The 22,658-nt window shown below is 37.9% G+C and overlaps 1 protein-coding gene across 6 annotated transcripts in view; it reads left to right on the top strand.

Moving 5' to 3' along the window:
• The window catches only part of MAP3K15 (mitogen-activated protein kinase kinase kinase 15), a 121,557-nt gene that overhangs the window by 21,039 nt on the left and 77,860 nt on the right, over positions 1-22,658 (top strand). For 3 of the 6 annotated variants that reach the window (XR_011324924.1, XM_069784784.1, XM_069784785.1), the window contains exons 2-7: positions 1,182-1,321; positions 4,752-4,775; positions 9,713-9,784; positions 13,163-13,356; positions 15,845-16,013; positions 17,337-17,443. Coding sequence is in view for 5 of the 6 variants with exons in the window: in XM_069784784.1 (XP_069640885.1) it covers positions 1,182-1,321; positions 4,752-4,775; positions 9,713-9,784; positions 13,163-13,356; positions 15,845-16,013; positions 17,337-17,443 (706 nt within the window). In the remaining variant the exon portion in view is untranslated. Of the gene's footprint in view, positions 1-1,181; positions 1,322-4,751; positions 4,776-9,712; positions 9,785-12,160; positions 12,215-13,162; positions 13,357-15,844; positions 16,014-17,336; positions 17,444-22,658 lie in introns of those variants that run through there. The other 3 variants (XM_069784786.1, XM_069784787.1, XM_069784788.1) reach the window with 3 other exon arrangements.

Here is a 22,658-nt window from a genome sequence, read left to right as displayed (position 1 = left end):
TGATGTGTAACCTCGGTGAAGCCCAGGTAAACTGGCTGCTGTGTTTGGATCTTATACATCAGACCAGCTTTTAGATTTCTTGTTTACTAGTAGCTCACCCTTCTCTGTCATTCCCCTTAGGTACAGACACTGTCTGTTACCCCTTTGGAGATGTAAGATTTACTGCCCAGCTGCACTGAGTCTCTGGAATCTGTTTTGAACCTCAGACTCCCCTGTGGTTTCAACGCCAAGGCTCTAGTCTTATGAATACTTTGGATTTAAGTTCATCCATCTATCCCATAGTGGTGAAAGCAGACAGATATATAGATACAGACCTTTAAAAAGCTTTAAAGCCAGATTTTCTTAGGTAGCACAGAGTATATAAGAATCAAGCTAAAAAACTCAGCATTAAATGTCCGCTTCTCCAGTGACCTCTTCTCTCTGTACTGGCCTTTAGGCTTATATGAGAACCAAATGGTGAACTGAGAATCTTTTGCCTGTATCTCAGCTGTTCTGCATAATATGGGGTATTTCTCTTTAGCTCTCTGTATAGGTAATCTTCCACTGATGTCAACTTTTTTACTTCCATTTCTGACTGGAATACTACCCAAGAGCAGTGAAAGTCTTGCTCTGGCCACTTGTGGTTGAATCCCTTCGTTCCTGCACCCCCCCATCTTGAATATCTTGCCTGTAGCTTTTGAAAGTCAACTTTCACAGTCTTTTTCTACTGTTTAGGAATTGCCTGTTCTCCAAAGCTCAGACTCTTAAGACAAACTTGGTCTTGCAGTTTTCCCTAATTTTCTGCTACTTTATTGTTCTTGGAGGTTCCACCTGAACGTTTGGAGCCTTCTATCCTCTTGGGCGTTCAGGCTGTCAGGACTAGTTCAAAGAGAAGATGCAGAACTGCTGCTTTACCTGAGGCATTCCTGATGCAGTGATTTCAAAACCTCAAGCAGAATTCATAAACTCTGCCTCCCCGTTACTCTAACACTGTGATAATTTCCCGAGTAGGTTGTTATCTTTTATATGAATGGTAAAATTTACTTGTACAGTGAAAAAATGATCCTTATTTGAAGATATTGATTTTGTCTGTCCAAATATATGTTTAATTTCAGGATTTATTTTAAATCCTGTGTAAGAATAAAATTGGTTTTAAGATGATTATTTTTTTAGCACTTTACACCCTCCCTCTCTCATTTCAGATGTTGCAGTTGTGGACATGAGCGATATTTCCAAGCAGCCATCACTGTTCTACCACCTTGGCGTGCGTGAAAGCTTTGACATGGCCAATAATGTTATACTCTACCACGACACTGATGCTGACACTGCTCAATCTCTCAAAGTAAGGTTCTCGCTTCAAAATCTGCTTCATTTCAGAAATATCTTTAAATACCTGATCCTGCAAATGCTTGTGTTTTTCTGAAACTTCCATTGCATGTGATTTCCTGATAGCTACATAACAAAATCATGCTAAGAAAAACAGCTGCTAGCAAAAATAGTAATGATTAAAATAGTATAAAAGCTTGTTTATAAGAAAAGATCCATAGTATGGTACTGATTTTGCTTCAGATAGTTAGACTTGGAAGTGAGAGTGCAGGTCTGACTTTTTCCTTCCTTTCCCTCTTTTAATTAGAGTACATGTAGGAAAATGTTATGGCCTGTATAATAACAATGCTTGAACAAGGGCTGTATTGCAGCCTACTCCTGCTATTGAAGTACTTCTGTCAGATGAGGTTTGTATCTCCTAGGTGCGGAGTAGCTAAGACTACAGGAATGTCCTTTTTATTGCTGTTCAAAGATAAAAAAGAGATCCTCACCAAATCTTTTTATAGGCCTGTTGTTCATTTTTATAGTAGGATAATACATGCTATACACTTAAGTCCTGAAATTGCTGTTCTGGATGCAAGTCATACATTGGGGATGCAAGTCACATACTGTGGATGTTTCTGTCTTTCTCAGTACTGGTTCTCTTTGGTTTAGATCACACTTGGATTTATCCTCTGTATCATCACCTACTGCTGCTTTTAATATCATCCATTTTCTTGCTACCTTCACTGGGAGCAGTGTTGTTCATACTTTGTGGTTTTGCTCCTTATTTTGAGTTATTGCCCCTTACTACTTTATATTTTTCACACCAACAGTGTCCAAAAATCCTTTTGGAATTCTCCAACCTCTCTTGATCATATAAGAATATTAAGTTTAATCCTAATTTTCTGAGTCTCCTTCTCTTTTCCCAGAAAAGCTCTGTTCTGTCACAGCTTCTTGGTCCTCTATTCTGCTCTCAATGTCATTGATTTTACTGTGATGTGTCTAGTATCCCATACTTCCTTTCTTCAGGTGGTGGTCCACGTACACGTTCATATTCTGTGTGACCTAGAGTCACAAGAACTCGGAGCAGGAGCCTCTCACACTTTGCTCAAAGAGATTATCCATATGGATCTGCTCTAAGGCTTACTTGTATGCCCTCCATTCCTCTAGCAAATCTGGGCGGGCAGGGATACAACTTTTCATCCTGCATTGGTAATATACCTGACTGCAAAGAGATCTTTCATTTTTATTTTTCATTAACACATTTTTATCTATCTTTTTATGCTGTCACTCAGATGTTCTGATCAACTTAGTTCTCCCAAGGATGTGCCAAAGTTTGGGAACACAGGCTAGTCATCTTCTATTTGTCTCTGCCTAGTGAGGACCACTGTGGATGGCTTTGATTTCTGTACTTTGTGCTAAGCCCATACACAAGCACCTGCTCCATGATGGGAGTGCTGAATGACCTCCAGGGTTACATCCATCCATCGGCTGGATCTTCAGACTGATTGTTGCCAGAACTTGCAAGTCTTTGCACTGTCAGTTCTGGGACTTTTCTTCTAAGGATGTAAAGCTCAAGGACAAGTCTGGGGACCTGGGAACACTGGAGCCTGACTGGGTCACTTCAGGCTGGAAAAGCTATTATCTGCCTTCATCTGTCTTCTGCTAGGAACTCTGTCGGTGTCGCTGATCTCTTCCTCATCTCCCAGTTGTTTGCATAACCTCTTCGGCCTATGTAGGCCCCTGCATATCTTACTATTGGGATCAGAGGGCTTGATTTATGTTGCTGGAACCAAGTGGAAGAGATCCTCTGGATCAAGCAGGGCACTGGGATGTAGTTCAGTCCTACCCTGATGTCCTTTATACCTCTTCTGCAATTGAGCCCCAGTTCAGTGTTGGATACCATTCAAATATGCTAATACACCTTTCTTGGGAATAGTTCAGAAGGTAGATAGGGATTGTTCTTGGGGTCTTTCAGTGAAGGACAGTTCATGACACATTTCATGGCATAGGTGCTGGGTAGTTTTCAGAAGAGTTCATTTCTCCCTGCTGAGAAAGATCTTTATCTGCAGTAGATAAAGCTCTACCAGAGATACTCACTTAGTTAGGTAGACATACTAATTTTCAGATATATGATATTTCAGATGTCTTAGCCTTCCATCACTTTTGTTCTGAGGTATTTTATTGGGCTTAAGGAGTTTAAGTTAATTAGTAATTCTGTTTAGGTTTTGGTACCTTAATATGTGCTTCTGACCATCTGCTGGTGTTTTTTTATTCTCAGGTTTATGACTAATTTGGTCAGGTTTTTTTTCCCTCCCCTTCAGGAATTTATTACTTTACTTGGACCTAGGTTGCTGTGCATGCCTTTTAAGAGTGGCTAGCCTAAGTGTTATAAAGGCAGTATTCATGGCTGCTATTACTGCTACTGGGAAGATCTGTGAAGTTCAGCAGCCTGAGTTTATATAGTTTATTTCTTAGGACCCGTCCTGAAATTCTCCCAAGAGTTGTCTCTTCAGTTTTGCCAGTGTACATTCCAAAGCAACCTAGTTCCAAGCATATAAAAGAATATATAATCCAGATTTTAATATATAATCTAGATTTCAAGAGGGCCATGTTTGCAAAACTAAACTCCTTAGGTGGCCCCTAATATTTTGTCTGTTGTTGAGGAAAAGGGTGAATGGGCATGATAAGTTCTGTACAGTGGTTGTTCAAGTGGATTTCAGGCTGTCAGATGTGAAGTTGCTTAAGCAGAATCATCTTAGGTTGTCAGAGCACATACAATTAAATTACATCAATAGCTTTGCTTAGAAAAAAGTCTATATCTAACATTTGTAGTGTGATTTACCTGGAGATCTCTTTAGTTTCACCAAACAGTGTTCACTGAACAGGTAAACCATCACTAGAAGGAGGAAGAGGTTACTTACCAGAAACTGGTTTACATGCCCATTAGTTTATCATCTGCCTCATAGTTTCAATATCTCTTTTTAGATTTTGAGGGGAGAAGAATTAGGATGTAGGAGGAATGTGTCAGTCTGTGCCCATCCAGGTAGGAAAGGGGCCTAGGTATGTTAAGGATACTCTTTCAGAGAAAAAAAATCTCCAGCTTTGAATGATTTTGTCTCACAAATGCCTGGAGTGTGACTGGGTATGGGGAGTGCCCAGCCTGAGAAACTCCGGTTACTGGCAAGTACAACTTTCTTCATCTTATAGGCTCTTCTTTAAATAGGTTTCTTCTTTGAATCATTCATCTTTTCCTAACCTCAACTACTAAGACTTTTCTTGATGATGTTCTGTCTCTCTACTTGGAATTTTCTGTGGCAGGAGATATGGATTACGCTGTGGAGAACACATCTGTACGTGTGTATATTTATATGTATACCAGTTATTTTTATTGGAAGTAATAATTCCCAGTAAAAATGGATAAACATTTTTATTCTCTCTTTTTTTTTTTCCTCCCCCCCCAGGATATGGTATCTCAGAAAAACACAGTAAGTATTAAATCCACATTCATTTTAAAACACAAAATGAAAATACTACATTTGAAGTGACTCTAATAACAAAGCTGCCAAGCATATATATGCTCTATATGATTGAAGGAAGTCTGTTTTACCTATATACAATTGAAACTAGTGGAAATCTTGTTGACTTCCTTTCCAAAGTAAAGCTAGATTTAAAAATTACTTTTCTTTAGAAGTTCCTTTTTAAGTTCTAGAAAAGTGCTAGTAGGTATATGTTATATATCTAGGTTGATTCTCAAAATGTAAACTCAGAAATTCAAAGTCTTTCTCCCTCTACCACTTTCACCCACTTGTGCAAATATATATGTGTGTGTGATGTCTTAATAGGGCTTACTCTTGTATCTCAAACAGCCTTGGCTACTGTATACCCATCCTCTTCCTCACAAATTCACAGATTTTACTTAGGAATGCAAAAGCTTATTTCCCAAGGTAAAAATATTCTTACCCTTAATGCAAGTAAAGCCAAATTGTAAGCAAGCCTGAACCAAGATAAAATTTAGTGGTTATTTTAGGCTTATTGCAATATGCCATGATATCATAAACAGTTACATATTTTGTCATACTTCACATCGTATCAGTGGTTATTTTCATTAAACACTCTACACTGTTATTTTAAGGACTACTGAATTTACAAAAATCTTAAACTTCGATTTATTCCTTTCTGTTTGCTCACATTCACTATATACTTTTATTTTCTTCTGAAGAATATAGAGCAGGACTAAAATAATGAAAAGTTCTTAGAGTTTGCTAATAATTTAAAATAGAACTAGAAGAGATAATGCATTAGTCACAGCAGTTTATTTTGAGCTGCTGTTTATACTTGGCCACAGCGCTGCATGTAGGCTAAAGATAGATCAGGTTGAGCATGTGAGTAAATCCAGGTCATTTTCCTGTCTGTCTTGGTGATCTTTGAACTAGTTTCACTTGTGAGATGTGAGCTGCATTTACTGGTCTGTAGCTCAGTGAAGGGGGGCTCAGAATGAGGCAGATTTGCTTGTGAATGCTACTATCCATCACTTGGTGGATGATCAAAATGTCACAGGCATGCATGTGTTTTTCCCTCCAGAGCAAGAGAGGGAATTGTGACTGAGCCATTTTGGTGGTAATTCCAGAAATGCAGTAAAGGCAAAGAGGATGGTGGCAAGTTCAGCCTAGTACAATCAGATTAGCAGCCTTCAATCTTTTCCTTTGGCAGATTCTTTCTCCCACAGAGGTAGGTATTTCCCTTCACGTGGAAGAGAAGATGGATCTGGTGATGTGGTTTCTACAGCAGGGCCTAGTATTAGACCTGTAAACACTATGTGGCTAACAAAAGGTGCAGGGAGGCATTCTGAAACTAGGATCTTCATCCCTCCTTTAAAAAGGATGATTGCCTAACCCACTTTCTTCAAGTGCTTAAATTAAGAAAACAATTGTGAGTAAAATACAGTGAGGAAAAAATAAATTACTTTAAATACCAAGTATGGATTCCTGACCCTTTTGTGTTATTTGAAGTTGTTCATATTCTCTTTTATTAGATAAAGGTACTCCCATATTGCAGTCTTTTATCAGTTTTTAAATCAGAAATTACAACAAACTAATTAGCAAGCTGAATAGTTAATGGGTGAAAACTTTATGTTTTTCTGAGTTAGACTTCAAATAGACAATTGCTTTCCCCTCCTTTCTGATCCAATGAGTTGTCATGAGAGGCATGCAGTTTGCTGGTGCCACTGCTTCACTGCTTGGTTAAATATTTTACAGCTGTACGGGCAATGTCTTGTTTGAAGTTAAATGCTAATGAGGGTTGCTGTGCTAGTTAAGTAGGATCAAAAGTGATGTGAATTTACTGTGTCCAATCAAGTACATAGCTACATAACCATTTCAATTTAAATGCTGAATATTAGATACAATAGTTAATATCCCTGTACTAGGGTTTTATATTTTCCTTTCACTTTTCCTGATTAAAAAGTGTGGATATGCCTCTGCCATAGCTGTGGAACAGCAAAAAGAGCTTAAATACACTCTTCACTAGGGCCTGGAGACATGCTGGAAAGAGGATAGATAATTGATCTGCTAAACCTTCTTCCAACCCAGAAGTAGCTACAGGAATACTATTGCTGGTTTCATGAAGAGAATTTCCCTCTGCATCTTACAAGCTCTGTGTCCACACATCTGCACTCTGTACGAGGGGAGGGGAACAACTGAGATTGCTACCAGGCACGGCACACCATTTTTGCAGCAACACAAGTGAAACTCCCTGTGCAGGCTACTGCAGCTGGGAGCTTTCTCTGAGGTTTCCCTGCCCGCACCTTTTCTATGTATCCTGCAAATCTCAAGTCGTGTACAAAGGTGCAAAAAAATCAGCACAGAATAGGTGTGGAACCATGTTAAAGATACAGAGAAGATGAATGTGTAGTGCATCCTCTGTGGTGATTTTCTTTTGTGTATTACAAGTAAGCCTTGAAGAAAATCGATGTTTTCCCTGTAGGGAAACTGTTATGCTAATTCAGCATCAAGGAGGAGCCAAGAGTGAGGAAACTGGACATACAGCTGAAAACAATGCATAGAAAAAAGGTCAGCAATTCATTTGGGCTTTGGCCTGAGTACAGCTGATCTAACAGTGAAAATTATACAGCAGCATGCTGTGGTGGTGTGAGTCTCAGAGATTTAATAGCTTATCATTTGAAAAAAGAGCGTAAGAGTAGGAGAACTTCCTTCCTTCCTTCTAGCATCCAGGAATGAAGTTTTCAGGGATAAGATAAGATGGGGAATGTGATTCAGTTCTACTTGACTCCCCCAAACAAGCAATTAAAATTCTGTATTGATAATTTATTGCATACTTGGATACAAAAGGAAGGAATTATTGGCTGTGGAAGTTCAGTTCCCAAGAAAGAATTGCCCTGACATGAAATTCAAGGTCAAGATTCTGTGTCCCATCAGTTAGGTTTCCTTCTGTAGAGGTCCTCTGAGCTTTGAGAACTATCTTCTCCTAATTTACTTAGGGTATATGCACAGCTTCGTAGTTTCTGTCAGAATTATCATTGATTAAAATAAATTGCAAACATGCAGTCTTGCGGAACAGTTTGTTTCCTCTGTCATTCTGGAAAAATCAACGTTTGAGAGCACAGTGGATGCTACTGGACTGTAGGGTAGAGGAAAATAGATTTATGTGTGGAAAATGGGCTTGTGCTTTGGAGTTTCTTTAGATGTCAGATAAACATTGGTTTACTGGAGAAATGAAATTTCAAGGATTTTCGAAAGCAAAAAATGCTGAAAAAAATAATCTTCCCCCAAACCAATGTAATAGACAAAATCCATGGGAAAGTTGTTCTGTTTTGATGCAACATTTTGTTGCTATCCTTGATTTTTTTTAATTTATTTTTTATTTATTGGGGAAATTTTCTCTCTGTTTCCTCTCCCTCTACAGAATTCTAAGCAATGGTGCATAAAAAAAGTCCCAGATTTGGTGAAGGAAAGACTGACTGCAGAAGGGGCTTTTTAAAAAGTGCTAGAGTCAGGAAGCAAAATATACAGTCCTTCTGGCAATAGTCCTAGCATTAGTTGCACATAGTTTGAGATACATGCTTTGATCCATTCAGTTTGTTTGAATGTGGCACTGAGAATACAAACTAGAACTTCCCACTCTGGAAGAATAATTATGGCAAGTACAGAATATAAGGAGACAGACTTAATAGTTAATTTTTCTTTAGTTGATGGTATGCCTGAAGAAATTTGAATAACCCTGTTAATTGCTTTCGGGGAAAGTATTTAAAGGAAAGTCAGCTGGCTATTAAATCAAAAGGTTTATTATAGTATACTTAGGCCTCTGGGCCTGATGAAGTATTTTCAGACATTTAAATGTTTTTTGTTTTGTTTTGTTTTTTCATTAAATCCTGTAGCAGCTCAGAGTAAGCAGAGAATAATGTCTGGGCCATGGAGGAGTCATTAGCAAAAATTCTCCTCGATCTAAAGGGAGCAGGATTGCAATTTATTCTTGCCACAAGGAATTTTTATGTTGAAAAATCACTTTTTATTGTAATTGGCAGAAAGCGTCTTCAGAGTTTCAGTAGCTGTATAAATTAGACTGTATCTACTGTTTCAGGGCAATGAACGTTTAAGAAAACTAAATGGAAAGACTTTGGCACTTGGACTCATATTCTCCATTTTAGTAGCCCCAATGGATTGAAATGAGAGCCAAGACTCTAAAGTATGATTACATTATATGAATTTAATAATCTGAAGAAGTAGTATTGCAGCTTTCTATTTTTTATTTTCTTATTATTTTTACAATATATAAAAGTTTGTATGATACGGTCATTTAAGGATATATTTCTAAAAAAGCCTGAGGCAGCAGAAGTATTAAAAGAGTTTGCAAAAGGGCACAGAATGAAAGAGGAGTAGGAGCATCTTAAATACAGACAATAATTTTTCCTTTTGAGGGGAGAATAGTACAAAGGCAATGGGTAACCCAATAAATATTACTTTTAATATTTCCAATCATGAAATATGCCACCGTTACTATTGATATAATGAAAAATAGGACTTTTAAAATTTATTTATGAAAGTTAGTTTTTATGGAAATGTTACTATCTCAAGGGATGCATATTTGCAGTGGTTGAATTACAGTTAACTAAGCAGGTAATGAATTTGTTAGGTTCATAAAAATAAGACTTGAAAGCATTTTAATGATGACAGATGTATAGACAAATAAATCATGTAAATAGAGAAATCTTACATTCTGGGTGGCAAAGTATTGCACTGGTTTCTTGGCCTTGTAAATATGGACTTGCTATAAATATCTATATTAATTTTCTGTTGTTTCTTTCTTTAATAATTTCTCTATTCATGTGTCATGTCTGTCTTTTTGATTCTTATGCTGTTTTGTGGTGGTGTTATCCTTTTTGTTGTTTTATTTCGATTTGGAGTAGGTTGACAACCACAAAGCTTTTCTTCGGGTTCAAGTACCTCCTGAATATCACAGTGGTAATCTGATAGGCAAAGTATGTATCTCTTTAAATCTGCTTTCTATTGGATAGATACGCCATCTTATTACTATGTTTCTAGGCATTTAAAGATGTATAAGGATACTCTAAGAATAGTGTTTGGCAGGGTCTTCCCTTCAAAGTGATTGTAATCTTGGAGTACTCATTCCTTGCAAGCTAGATCCTGAGCATTTAGAATGCTTGTCTTGTGATAATCTCTCTTCAGTCTGTACATAAAAATACTGCATATATTCACCTTTGGAAGAGGAAGTATTTTTTTAAAGTTCATAGAATCCTAGTCACCTGTAGCGCAAGATGGATAGGAATGTGATATCACAGAAAAATACCGTGAAAACCTTAATTCTTAAGACAACAGTGGATTAAACTCCCTGAACAGTCAAAAGTTAGTGACTTCTTTGAGTGAATGCAGTTCATTTTCTGTTATCCTATGTGTTTTCCTTCTGCTTTGTAAGGTAGGGTAAGCACTCCTGACACTCTTGATGCTTGAGTAAGTGGCAAAATGAACTGCATGGCTTGAGTGAAATAATTAGGCTATTAGCTGTGCAGGCATAATTCCTTCTCTAAAAATGCAGAGATTTTACTCAACACTATTTATTTGGAAAAAAAAAAAAAAAGCTCTTTAATTCTAGTGTAACATCTCTGTCACAAAGTGACAGTTGCACTGGAATAGCTAGCAGTACAGGCTTTTTTAATAAGCCTGTTTACATTATTAAGGTCAAGAGTTTACTCTTAACAGCATTAGCAAAACGTTTAGAGGAGTATTTTAAGCCAAAAAGCACTCTACATTTGGCTTGTCTTGCCTAGAGCCTAAAAATGGCCTATGTAGGCCTAACTCTTTCAAGCCTTCAGCAAAGGCATGGCTCTGTGCTTAATTCCTTTAACCATTTTTCTCTGAAGAATAGGTCCATCTCTCAACTTACTTGCAGTTATTTCCTTTTTTTTTTTTTTCAATGTTCCTAAACTTTTGGCTCTTTTTGTGGTAGATTTTAAAGTGTTGTGATTGAATACAAAAGTTACATTGCTAGCATATTGGGCATACATTAGTTGCTGGAAGATTAGCTATTGAGAGCTGCTTTTTTTTTCCATCTGCTCAGTTTTTTGTATTTTTTAACTTAAAAATATCTCAAAATAAGACAATAAAAATAGCTTAACTACTAATCCTGAAATAAACCAACTCAGCATACAGTCTTTATAAACTATGAAGTTATAATTCTATTACAATTAAATGAGTCATGATTTTTAGATTATATATATTTGCAGCTAGAATTACTATATATGTTACTTCATACATACCTGTGCCATTTATTCATTATCTTAAAAAGCAGTAGTTGGTGTATGACAGGACAGTAATTTTCATAATTATTAGCTTTTGGTGTCAGAGACCAGCATCCTGAGTAGACAATCTGAAGAAGCAAGGATGGTATTTTTAGGCATTTCTAGCCCTTGATAGTGTAAGAAAAGTAGATGGACAGAACTGGGTTTTGATGTAACGAAGATATGAAAGACTCTCTTAGGCCACAAACTCTGCAGGAAGGGGCTTTATAATTTATTGCCTGTAAATATTGGACAGAAGAAGCTAGAAAATTGAAGCTGGTTGCTTTTCAGAAAAGGTGATTTGCTCAAATATGTGCACGGTTCCTGATTTCTGCACGCAAAAATGTGTCTGTCATGGCTAAAAATGTAGTTTTAATTGCATGGATTTCACTATCCAAAAAGAGGCAAGAAATCTAAGTCAAATAGATGAGAAGTCAGCTGAATAAATATAGTGTTTCACACGTGTCATTTAATATTTTTCTGAAAATTGCTTTGCTTTTTCAGTAGATAACTGCAGGTCTCTTTGCATCACAAGATACATCATACTTGCCAATTGGATTTTTTTTTTTTTTTTTCCATTGCAGGAAGAGCTAGTTCACTTTTACAGGTTTAAGAATAGAGTTTATACACAAGAAGCTTTTGCATTGCACTGAACTCAGTGTTTATTTCAATGAACCTGAGACTAAGTTGTTTTAATGTACTGGTAGTTTGGGTTGCAAGTTTTCTGATTTTTTTTTAGTAGGAAGTAAAGATAACTTTGCAACAGATAATGATATTGTTACAATATAGATACTGTACTGTAGGGGTTATGAGGAAGGAACGTGGCTTGATCTTTATCTGTTAGAAATAATTTAAAATTCTAAATCCTTACAGACTCAGATCAGCAACAGGATGTCACTGATACAGGTTCTTTTTCCATCTGTATTTTTAGTAACTGCATGCCCTATGTTGTTACTTCCTGTGAACAGTTTATTTCTCTTGTCTAGTTTATTAATGCATATAAAAATCTGCCATCTTCATATCCGTTCTTTCCATCACCTTAGCACTCTCCCATTGTTCAAGGTGACTTTAAATGGCTTTACTGCAGGCTTAGATGATATGAAAAAATTAAAGGTATGATTTTGCTCTACGTGTTTGATGCCTTGAAATCCCCAATGTGGTGGGTGCAGGGTATTTAGTGGTAGTTGATTGTGTTAGATGTATCATGCTGACCCATGCTTTAGTGCTTCTACCTAGTTATTCTGAAATGCAAAGTTTACTTTTCTTTTAAGCAGCAGAGAATTGTCATAGCTCCAAATGGGATACTGGTGCTTCTAATAGCTGTGGAAAACTTTGCATTTGTCTGGTTTTTGGGGTCTTGCTCAGGAGTTGAAGACTCTGAACTTGCTGGTCTTGGGCTCTGAAGGGCATGTCCTGTTTCCTCTCCCCTTTCAGCACCTTGATCATGTTTAAACACACACTGTGTGGCATAAGGATTTTTGGTTTATACCTCTAGAATTTTGTGTTAAAAATCTTACATATATTACAAAACATTTCAAAGTTTGGTTGGTTGGTTGGCTGGGTTGGTGTTTGATGGCTGCATGCAGTAGATGTTTTGTAGGCTCCTCTGGATTAACATCTCCATAAAGACCTTCCAATGCCTGTGTTTCTGTATTTATCTCTCTTTTTGTGGGGAGCTCTGCATCATATCCTTCCTAGCACAGAGTGATCCTAGAGAATGCAAGTATGTCTCTGACCCCCAAAATTTGGGAGCAGAAGGTTAGCTCGTGACTGTCAGACCCTATTAGGGTTTGTGCATCACATTAAAAAATTTAACAGTTTCATTGTATTGCTACTTAACAGATCTGGACCCTTATTCATCACCCTTGTTAATATTTATAACTCTTCTACAGAAAATTCCTTGAATTTAATGCTTGCAAATCTTGTGTTAAACAGTGCGCTAAAGCTTCATAGTGCACCAGCCCTAATCTATCTGTTTTTTCTGACAGTAAAAGATTCTGTGTATACACAAGCATATTTCCACTTTCTTTTGTTTTCTAAACTGTGCTTGTTTTCTTTTAGGCCTCCAGTGGCAATTATTATTTTATTCCATACATCATCACACCTTCTGCTGACTACTTTTGCTGTGAAAGTGATGCCCAAAGAAGAGCTTCTGAGTATATGCAACCCAGCTGGGACAATATCCTGGGGCCACTTTGTGTCCCACTGGTGGACAAGTTTATCAGCCTTCTCAAGGATGTTCATGTTACATCATGGTAATTTTACAACACATATACCTCCAGAACCTTTGATAGTCTCTTTTTAATGTTATGAAAAAAGATGCGGAATCTCTAGTAGCATTGCTTTTTTTATTTTTTATCTTTCACTGCACTTAATATAGTGTTAAAAGAAGCTACTAACTTTACTGCTTTCTGTATTGATGTCCTGCAGCTGTTGCAGTTAACTAACCACGTTATGCTAGAAATTGATTTATGGTTTCTTTCTGAAATATCAGTAAGCAAAGGCAGTCCATGGCTAAGGTGAAGTGCTTAAGTATGAATTACAGTGCATAAGGTTGTAATAGGAGATGAGATCACAGCCTCTTCATAGAGCTCAAATCCAAAGACTGTCCTTTTCTGTCACCAAATAAGCATATATATATATGGCAGCAATGGGCAATCAAATATAACTTCTGTGGTTTGGTTTTTGTTGTTTGTTTTGTTTAATATTAGCCTTCTGAGATCACCAAATAAACATGATACTGTTCAGCCACTTCTACAAGGGACTGTTGGAATTTTGAGGACTGGGGCTGGAGGTGGAAGTCTCTCTTTCCCAGTTGCTCACCCTGTGCTCTGCAGCTAGTTTGGTTTTGTTTGTATTTCTGGAAAACACTGGGAGAGATATGCTTCTAGGTTTTCTTTTCCCTGGTGTCTGAAGCATGAGGTAGCACCGAGGGCCCTCGGATTTCTTTCTCTTTCCCCACTGCCATCCCACCCAAGTGAAAGGCTCACCTGAAAAACTCCTTTTCTCACCCTTAGGATCCCATAGATGACCCTGCTGACACAGACTTTGTCTCTTACACCTCCTTGCATGGCAGGTCTGCTGTTCTTTGGCACCTTGCTGGGCAGCAGCTGGAATATTGCTGGCCTGAAGAAGCACAGGCTGCCTCCGGCTTCTCCAAAACAGTGCTAGAGGGGAGGCTACATGCAGGCAACACAGGCACACTTTGAGGAAAGGGACAATAGGAGGAGCAGAAGCTCTGTGAAGTTGGTCGGCATATGGGAGAGAAGTGGTCAGTGGTGTGGACTCATGAAACTGGTAGCACAGTTGGTCCTGGTAGTAGTAAATTTTGGTACTGCTTAGCGTTTGTGTTATTGTGAAAAGGTGCTCTGGGCGCCAGCTGTCCAAAGCTACCCATACACTGTGTCTCTGACATTTATGACCAGGGTCGTGAGTGATTTTGGTTTGGTAATGGTGTTGTGAAGTCCCGCAGTAAAGCTTCACTTCTCTCACCCATTTTCAGGCTGAAGTGCCTGAAAGAGGCTTTTGTACAGCTGCCGAATTGGATGCTGTTGTGGTAGATTCCTGTGAAGAGGAAGATGTAGCTAGATGATCCTTCATTCCTGCCAAAAGCTTGAATAAGTTTGAAGAGGTTAAGTGCTGGGTCATTCTTGAAAGTGAGACTCTCATTCCTAAATCATTTGGATACTTTTGAAATACATTACCCAGTATCCCCCTGTGGTTTGGTTAGCACAGGAAGGACTAATTATCATTAGCCTGGTTGAAGGCAATGCTGGATAGAAACCTGAGATTGGAAATCCATGGTGAATTAGGCCTAACCTCCACTGACATCAGAACAGCTATTATAAGCTTTCCAATAGCGCTTACTGTGACCTTGCTGCTTTGCATTATAAACATCTTGCACGTTATTTGTAAGATATAACGTGTATTAGACAGAGAACTTGGGGGGTTTTGCTATGTGTAGGGCTTATGCTAAGCAAAGTTGAATACTTTGCAATACCCATTTGTAAACAAAAAAAAGCATTGTATGCACTTGAGTATCTGTCAGGTGACATCTGCTAACTTCCAAACTATAGACTCCACAAGCTGCTCTGCATAAAGTTATCTCCAAGTAGCCTGTCCAGGTCATTTATAACTGTCGTACTGATAATGTATATGTGATTTTGTATTGTACAAAAGCTCTGGTGTTGTGTTGTGCACTGATTTTAGTGTAAATAAGATGCTCTTACCAGGGGCTTTTACATAGATCCTGCCCACATTATGTATTATGTTCACCAAACAGAAAGCAACAGCTTTTGGTGGCCTGTGTTTGGTTTAGTTTCTTTTTTTTGAAAGCCTCTTTCCTCCTTTTGTGATAAAATCATGTACCTCCTCTTTACATCACACTGGTCTTTCCTCTCTGTGTCGCTGTTATCCAGGTTGCTGCCTTCTTTAGGATACAAATTACCACATCTGTCACGGTCAGTAATGCGGCAAAGAAATGCCCCAGTTTTACTGCGTTGATAAAGTTATCTCACAATCCTGGTTATAAACATATCGATACATAGCCCCACAGTCTGAGGTGGGGCAAGGTATAATATTTATAACGAGTTAATGAAAAATGTGGAACCATTTGATGTGCACCTCATTCTGAGGAAATGGTACTTTTTATTAGAAATTAAGCTTTTTATTAGAAATATAACCATGCTTCATAAGAAATATCCAACAGCCTTCTTCCCATATGTCTATCTTCTATTTCTTTAGTGCCTATTACAAAGAAACACTGCTAAATGATATTAGAAAAGCTAGAGAGAAGTATCAAGGAGATGAACTGGCTAAGGAGCTGGCCAGGATTAAGCTTCGTATGGATAATACTGAAGTGCTGACTTCTGACATTGTCATAAACCTGCTTCTTTCTTACAGAGATATTCAGGTATGTTCCTAAAGACTAAGGAAGATTATTTTACCATGATATTTTGGCTCTTGTTTGTTCTTCTATACTTCATTGTTTGTTAAACAGTGATTCAAAGCTGACACCAAGTTGTTACATTGGTTAACAGTTTGACTTGTCTGTTGGGTCACGTAAGGGGCTTTAGACTCTTATTTATTTTGCCTCTGAACAAGAGAGACAGATTAGGTGACTACCTAAGGTCTCTTCCTTTGTTTTTAGTCATCTTTAACCTCCTTAAAAAAAAAAAAAAGAAAAGAAAAAATTTCCTACTGAAGCAAGATGTTTGCTTTTTCCTTCCTTCCCTCCCTTTCCTCCCTTGCCCCCAAAGTCAGATATATTTAGAAATTGCAATTGTTGTGACCATTGTATTGGCCAGAGGTGCCCAAGTTGAGAACTATCATTCAAAAAAACATTAATTTGTTTTTAAAATATAAATGCACCTTTTTATTTTGATTTTATTTTTTAAATGAGTTCTGCTTTTGCTAAAACACAGCCTGCTTACTGTATTTCCAACCTGATAGTCTGTGTGCTTGACATCCCTTTTAAAATATATTTCCAACAATTCTATGGAAATTTTTTTCTATCAGGAGCTAAGTTGGTTATTTCATAAGTATAAATGGGTTGTGAGAGCAGTGGGTAACCACATCATCCTGCAGTACCCAACTTTCTATTCTGAGAGATGTATTTTCCTGCACCACTTTATCCAACTTGATTTTGATTGGCTCTGGTGATCATTTGCATTCTTCTGAAAGGTCTTCTCGCTTGAGAAATGTAATCATCTCAAAACATGTTTTGAACAAAGTAATTAAGTAATGTGAGGCCATTTGTGGTGTCAGTAAACCAACCTCTTCAGCAATGTATATGTGGGTGACCCCTGAGAAACAAAAATGAATGCACAACCAGCTGATATACTGCAGAATGAACTGTGCTCAAGTCTGCAATGACCTGATGAAGTGTCATTCATCAGAAGTCCTTAATGAGGCCTGAAAGAGCCAGACTCATCACCTCTTATTCCTGGTGCTGGGAGTGTGATCGATCAAACTGGCCAGAGGGGTTCAGTAATTTGGGCGGTGGCATTGAGGTGAGGAAGAGGCAAGTACTGACATGGGTAGACAAAATCCCTGTTTAATTCCTTACATGGAGTTTGTGGCTTTTTCACTGATTCTTCTAGGAACAGTCACCTGAGATACTCTCTAGCAGTCATGATACATTTTAGCTTAGTGATGCTTTCCTCTGCTTTCAGTTTCTTTATTTTCTTTCTCTTCTTTTTTTTTTTTTTTTTTTTTTTTTTTAAAATCATACTAGGACTATGATGCTATGGTGAAGCTGGTAGAAACACTAGAAATGCTTCCTACCTGTGATCTGGCTGATCAACACAACATTAAATTTCATTATGCTTTTGCATTGAATCGGTAAGAATGACTGATTGAGGTCGTCTCATTTTATTGCTGTTCCATATGGGCTTATATATGAATTTATGGTGCAGATAATGTCAGATTCTTTTCCCTTTCTGCACGCACCGATATTCACCACAGTCATCTTTCCTTAATCCCATACTTCCTGTGCACGGGGGAAGCTTGTAACTTTTGAAATGGTTGTTTTCCAACAACCATCATTTTGTCAATGACCTGATGAGGGTGGATCTGTTCCAAAGGCCATCCGAGTAATTGCAAAAGACTCCAATGATACCAATGGGTTCTTGGTCCAGCTGAGATTGTTTATTCTGAATGCCTTGAAAAGTTTAGCATAATAGAGTTATGGGTGAGTTATTAAAGTAATAGGTAACAAGCACTGCTTGATCCATGAATACACATTCATGATACAGCTTCTTTGAAAGGCTGAAAGGTGATCCGGACCTACAGGCACATTACTAGATTATTAAGCACAGAAATATTATTGAACTCTTCTAGTTAGCTACAGATTTCTGTAGTGCCTATGTATAATAGTAACTTCATTTCTAAAGAATTTATATTAAGATTGTATTGTAGAAAATAGATCTTACGCAAATGAAATCACATGTAATAATAAATGTAACTGGTTAGATGCAATCCACGTGCTATTAAAAATTGCCACCTGCAATCTAACTAAAAACTAGCACAGGGCAGCATCAGGATGGCATACATCAAAGGGATTAAGAACTTAATAATAGATCTAGAAAAACAGTTCCTTTGGCATTTTATGGAAAGTGGTAATAAATCTGGTGCCATTTGACAGTTTCATCAGACTTAGGAGTAAATGCAAAATCATTGCTCAGAAAAATGTTGGATATCACTGTGTCAGTTCTGTGTCAAAGAGCAGTCTTCTCACAGCATTTTATAGACTGTGATCAATACAGAAAAAAAAATTCTCATGCAACCATGTGCAAGTTCATAAATATAGGAACAAAGAATGCAGTATACACCAACAGGAAAGTTCTTGGAAAACAGTGATTTTTGAAAAGGATCTGGTGTTTTGTTAATAGGCTGAGTGATCATCTGAGTAATGCAGTGGCAAGTAGCATGAAGTGATCTTTGAAAGAATGTAGTAGTGAGTAATACAGAGTATATAGAGTATACAGCATAAGTGTGACTGATACCACAAATAATTCTAATGTCCATGCTTTTATGAACAGCTAGCTATAGTGATGTTTTTTGAAGGCTGGAATTAAACCTATTTAAAATGCCTCGGAGTTCTGAGAAGTGAATTGATTGCAATGAGAATTACTTCTGTGGGAAAAAATGTACCAGGTGCCAGACAATGCCCAAATCTCTCACAGAAAAAGATAACTAGAGCCATATTTGGAATCTTAACCCAAATTTAGATCATGACAAAGCCTTTTTAATAATAATAAGGATAAATTATTAATATTTAGATCTTGATACCAAATATATGAATATGGTTACTACATATAATTCAGCTTATGTAGGGTTTTTGTTTTTAAGATTGGACGTGAAGAGAGGGTATCTTGATTCTCCACTCCTGATATCACAGACCATTAAATCTTAGCTGATTAACCATCTACTGAGTCTGTTGTTTCACTGAAGTGTATCTTTCAAAAGACCAAAATTTTGATCTGAATATATGAAGACAGAATCCATTTACATAATTTTCAGTTTGCTCTGGTAGTTATCACACCCAGGGAAAGGTAATTTTCTTATTAGGCTGCTTAAAAATAAAAGGAAAAAATGCACTTTCAGTATAAAATTTTTAATATACCACACAAGGCAATATTTCAAAGTAGAAGCCAGAGTTTTGACATTTCTTTAATTAAATTATGTAAATTCTAAACCATGTTCTTGGCTGCATAATTATTGTTATTATTGAATATTATTGTTACTATTGAATGATACATTTTTCCACCTTTTTTCCCCAAACCCCTAAAACTTGCAGACTTGATCTTATAAAGCTTCTGAAATTCAAGCCTCCTTAAGATATCATACTGAGAAGTGGTTTCAACAAAAAGGATTTGGCCCTATTTTTCAGAATTTTGTCCAACTTTTTATTATTTCAGGAATTTAACTCAAGATGTTTAGATTTGCCAGTAAGAATAATGCTAGGGTCATGCCCTGTCCTTAGGAAAATACCCTTATACGATCAGTTTTTAAAACTTTTTCATTTAGATGTGCATAATAAAATTGGCAAGCTCCTTTACTCTTTCTGTCTTCAAATTCTTTGTATGTTGAGTAGCATGTGAACCTCATGCCATTAAATCTTCTGTTTTGGCAATGCCAATAGTGCCCTGGTAAGACAAGACAAAATGAATGGCTCATGAACTTTCTTTCCCCATTAACAGGCTTCGTTAAATTGATCACTAGCCTGAACCAGCATGACTATCCTTGTGTTCTTCTGGGAACAATTTAAACATTCTTATGGAAAGTTTTTTTCAGAAATAAATGACCACTTTTCCATCAGTAAGAATGCAGAATTTAGCTTCTACAGGTGTTTTTGCCTTCAAGAAACAAAATGATGAAAAAAAGTCAAAAGTTAAGACTTGAACATTTTCAGAACAAGTCCACTTAGTTTAAAATGACCCCTAAAGTGTTGCTGTTAGCATCCTACTTCCATGGGATTTTTTAATCACTTATTTTTTCTATTTTAAAAACAAATTCTTTTTAGCAAGTTCTATCAGAATCTGTTTATAAAAAAAGTGTTTTCACTTAATATGCTATTAATTTCAGCATACCGAACAGTATTAACATTGCTCAGTACAACTGATTGAGCCTACCAGGAAGAAAATACATCATAAGCAAAACAGAATTAGCAGCTGTAAGAATATCTGACCCTGCAGAAGTTAATGTTTGCTTAATCACATTACGAAGGTGTACCAGAACTGTGATCGTAATCAACAGAAAAAGTCTTTCACTTATTTCCTCTTGGAGTCTGTAACTGGGTTCTGCTGTCAATTAATTTCCCGTAGCATTTTCAAGTCGGTGTTATTGGAGTGCTGCACAGAGCTAGCGACGTGGCAGGCAAGCGGCAGAGGATGGCTTCTGGGGGCTTTGCTGGTGCGTCAGGTGGACACAAACCCAGTCTGAACTGCAGTTGTGTGCGGTTCTGGGTCCAAGTTAACCAGCTGTGCTAAGGAAAGGGATGGCGATGTTTTACTTTGGACTCGGCTCCATTCCAGCCTAGCTGCATGTCTTCTGGGTCAGAGCCAGCCGGGGTCTGACCTCACTTGGATCATGAGCAAAGCAAGCCCGGGCCTGCCTGCAGAGTACTGTGCAGAAGTGTGCTAAAGCAATTCCTGTTATTGTACACAGGGGAGGCAGGCATTTTCATGCTGATTTCTGGTACCCTGATTCACATAGCGGGTTTTTAAGCACAGCCCCTCTCCAAGATCCTGTCTTCCTCCCTGGTTTCCATTTCAGAGCAGACCATTGAGAGCATCTTAGATCTGTCATGTCTTACGTCTAATAATGGAGGCTAATAACGGATGTTTGCAGGCTTGTGCTTATCTCCAGGCCTGGGCTATCTCAATAGGTCACCCTCCTGGCTGCTTGTTTAGAAGTCTTAGGGAGCAAAAGGCCATTCCTCTACCAGTGTCTTAAGCTAATTAATTTTGACTCCACACACAAGCAGAGCAGAGAGTGCTCTCTTCTATACAGATGTGGGTGGTAAGAAGTTGTTCCTTGTTGCCTCCCAGCTGAGATTTAGGTCTAATTGTATCTTAATTTAGGCATAGAATGGACCACATTTTTAGGTATAAGTTCAGCCCAAATGTGCAACATGAATGTTTTCAATATTTGTATTCATGGGTTTGGTATGAAGTAAGATGCTGTGTAATTGAGGGCTGGGTGTTTCAGATGTGGATGGCTGTTTGCTTCAGTTCATGGGTATACCTAGTCTGGGAGGCAAGCACTGTCTAAGGAGAAGATGAGGTATAGGAGCTGCCATGAAAGGATGTTCTTAAAGTTCCAGATTCTTGAAAGCTAAGAAATTTCTCAATTAAGATTGCCATTTTATTTCCTCTGTTTTAAATGCGTGTCTAACTGAAGGCTGTCTGATTTTTTTCCTCGAGAGCTTTGCCTGGTGCAGTACACTGGTATAGCTGGAGGTCTCAATATTTTGTGTCGATCTGCTTGTTAAAGATGTAATAGTTCCATCTGATAAATAAATACACATTTATTACATGGCACAGCCCCCCACCCCACATGTGAAGTATCATTAGTTCCTTATGGGTTCTTTCATGTTTATTGTTGCAATACCCGAGTAATATATCACCATCTCATGGAGAAATAGAACAATGGTGCTTACTTACATTTACAGGTGTGGAACTAACACACAGATACATGAAGTCCGCTAATTAAAGGTTCTTAGCTTGAGGTGTCTACAGTGTGTTTTTTTCTTTTGAAGTGTAAAGCATGATGAAATGTATTTTAAAATCCCATTGACTTCAGCAATAAATGGAAATGCACCTTTATTAATTAGCCTTCAGGCTCTCAAGCTAGCGCTCCTATAAAATGAGGACTGCATGTTTCCATGGCAAGTCTTTGGGTTGAAGGGACCTGCGTAAAGCTAGAAGACAGTCATGCAGGATGGCCTCCAGCTGTCTCAGGTGTATGGGTGTCCTTTCTCCTGCAACTCCCAGCCTTGACTCTACCTGCATCCCAGCTCCCCAGGCAGGGGCCTCAACACCAACAGCGAACGCCAGTCCATGGCAGAACCTCACACTAAAACCAGCTCTTGCATGAGATGACCAGTAGCTGTGTTTCCTTTAAACAAAAAACCAACCAAACCAAACAAAAAACACATAACACCCTCCCCCTACCCTTGATCACACAGTTTAATTTTACATTGGCAAGTACACATACGAGGCCTGAATTTCTGTTAAATTTTGAGGGTTTTGCAGTTTAAAGAGTGCATGTCACTATGTTTGTTACTTTTGTCCACTCTGCTTTCCTGTGTGAGTTACGGCTATAGTTCATGGGACTGACTTAGGTTAAAGCGGCTGGACCTTAGGACCTGGCTCTTGCCAGGTGAGCTCTTTCATGTGATGCTCTTATAGCTGAGGTCTGCCAAGTGCTTTTATTGACGAATTTCTAGATTCACACACAGAGGAGCTGGTCAATGATCCTTTTTTTGTGGAAGCTTTCACCCTGGGATTTGATGTTTTACAGAATCTGAATGTATGAACACATCCAGCTACCC

The sequence above is a fragment of the Haliaeetus albicilla genome, chromosome 6 (genome assembly GCF_947461875.1).
Source record: "Haliaeetus albicilla chromosome 6, bHalAlb1.1, whole genome shotgun sequence".
NCBI classification, from domain to species: Eukaryota; Metazoa; Chordata; class Aves; order Accipitriformes; family Accipitridae; genus Haliaeetus; species Haliaeetus albicilla.
The sequence above is the reverse complement of the archived record's forward strand: the minus strand, read 5'-3'. Positions and strand labels throughout refer to the sequence as shown.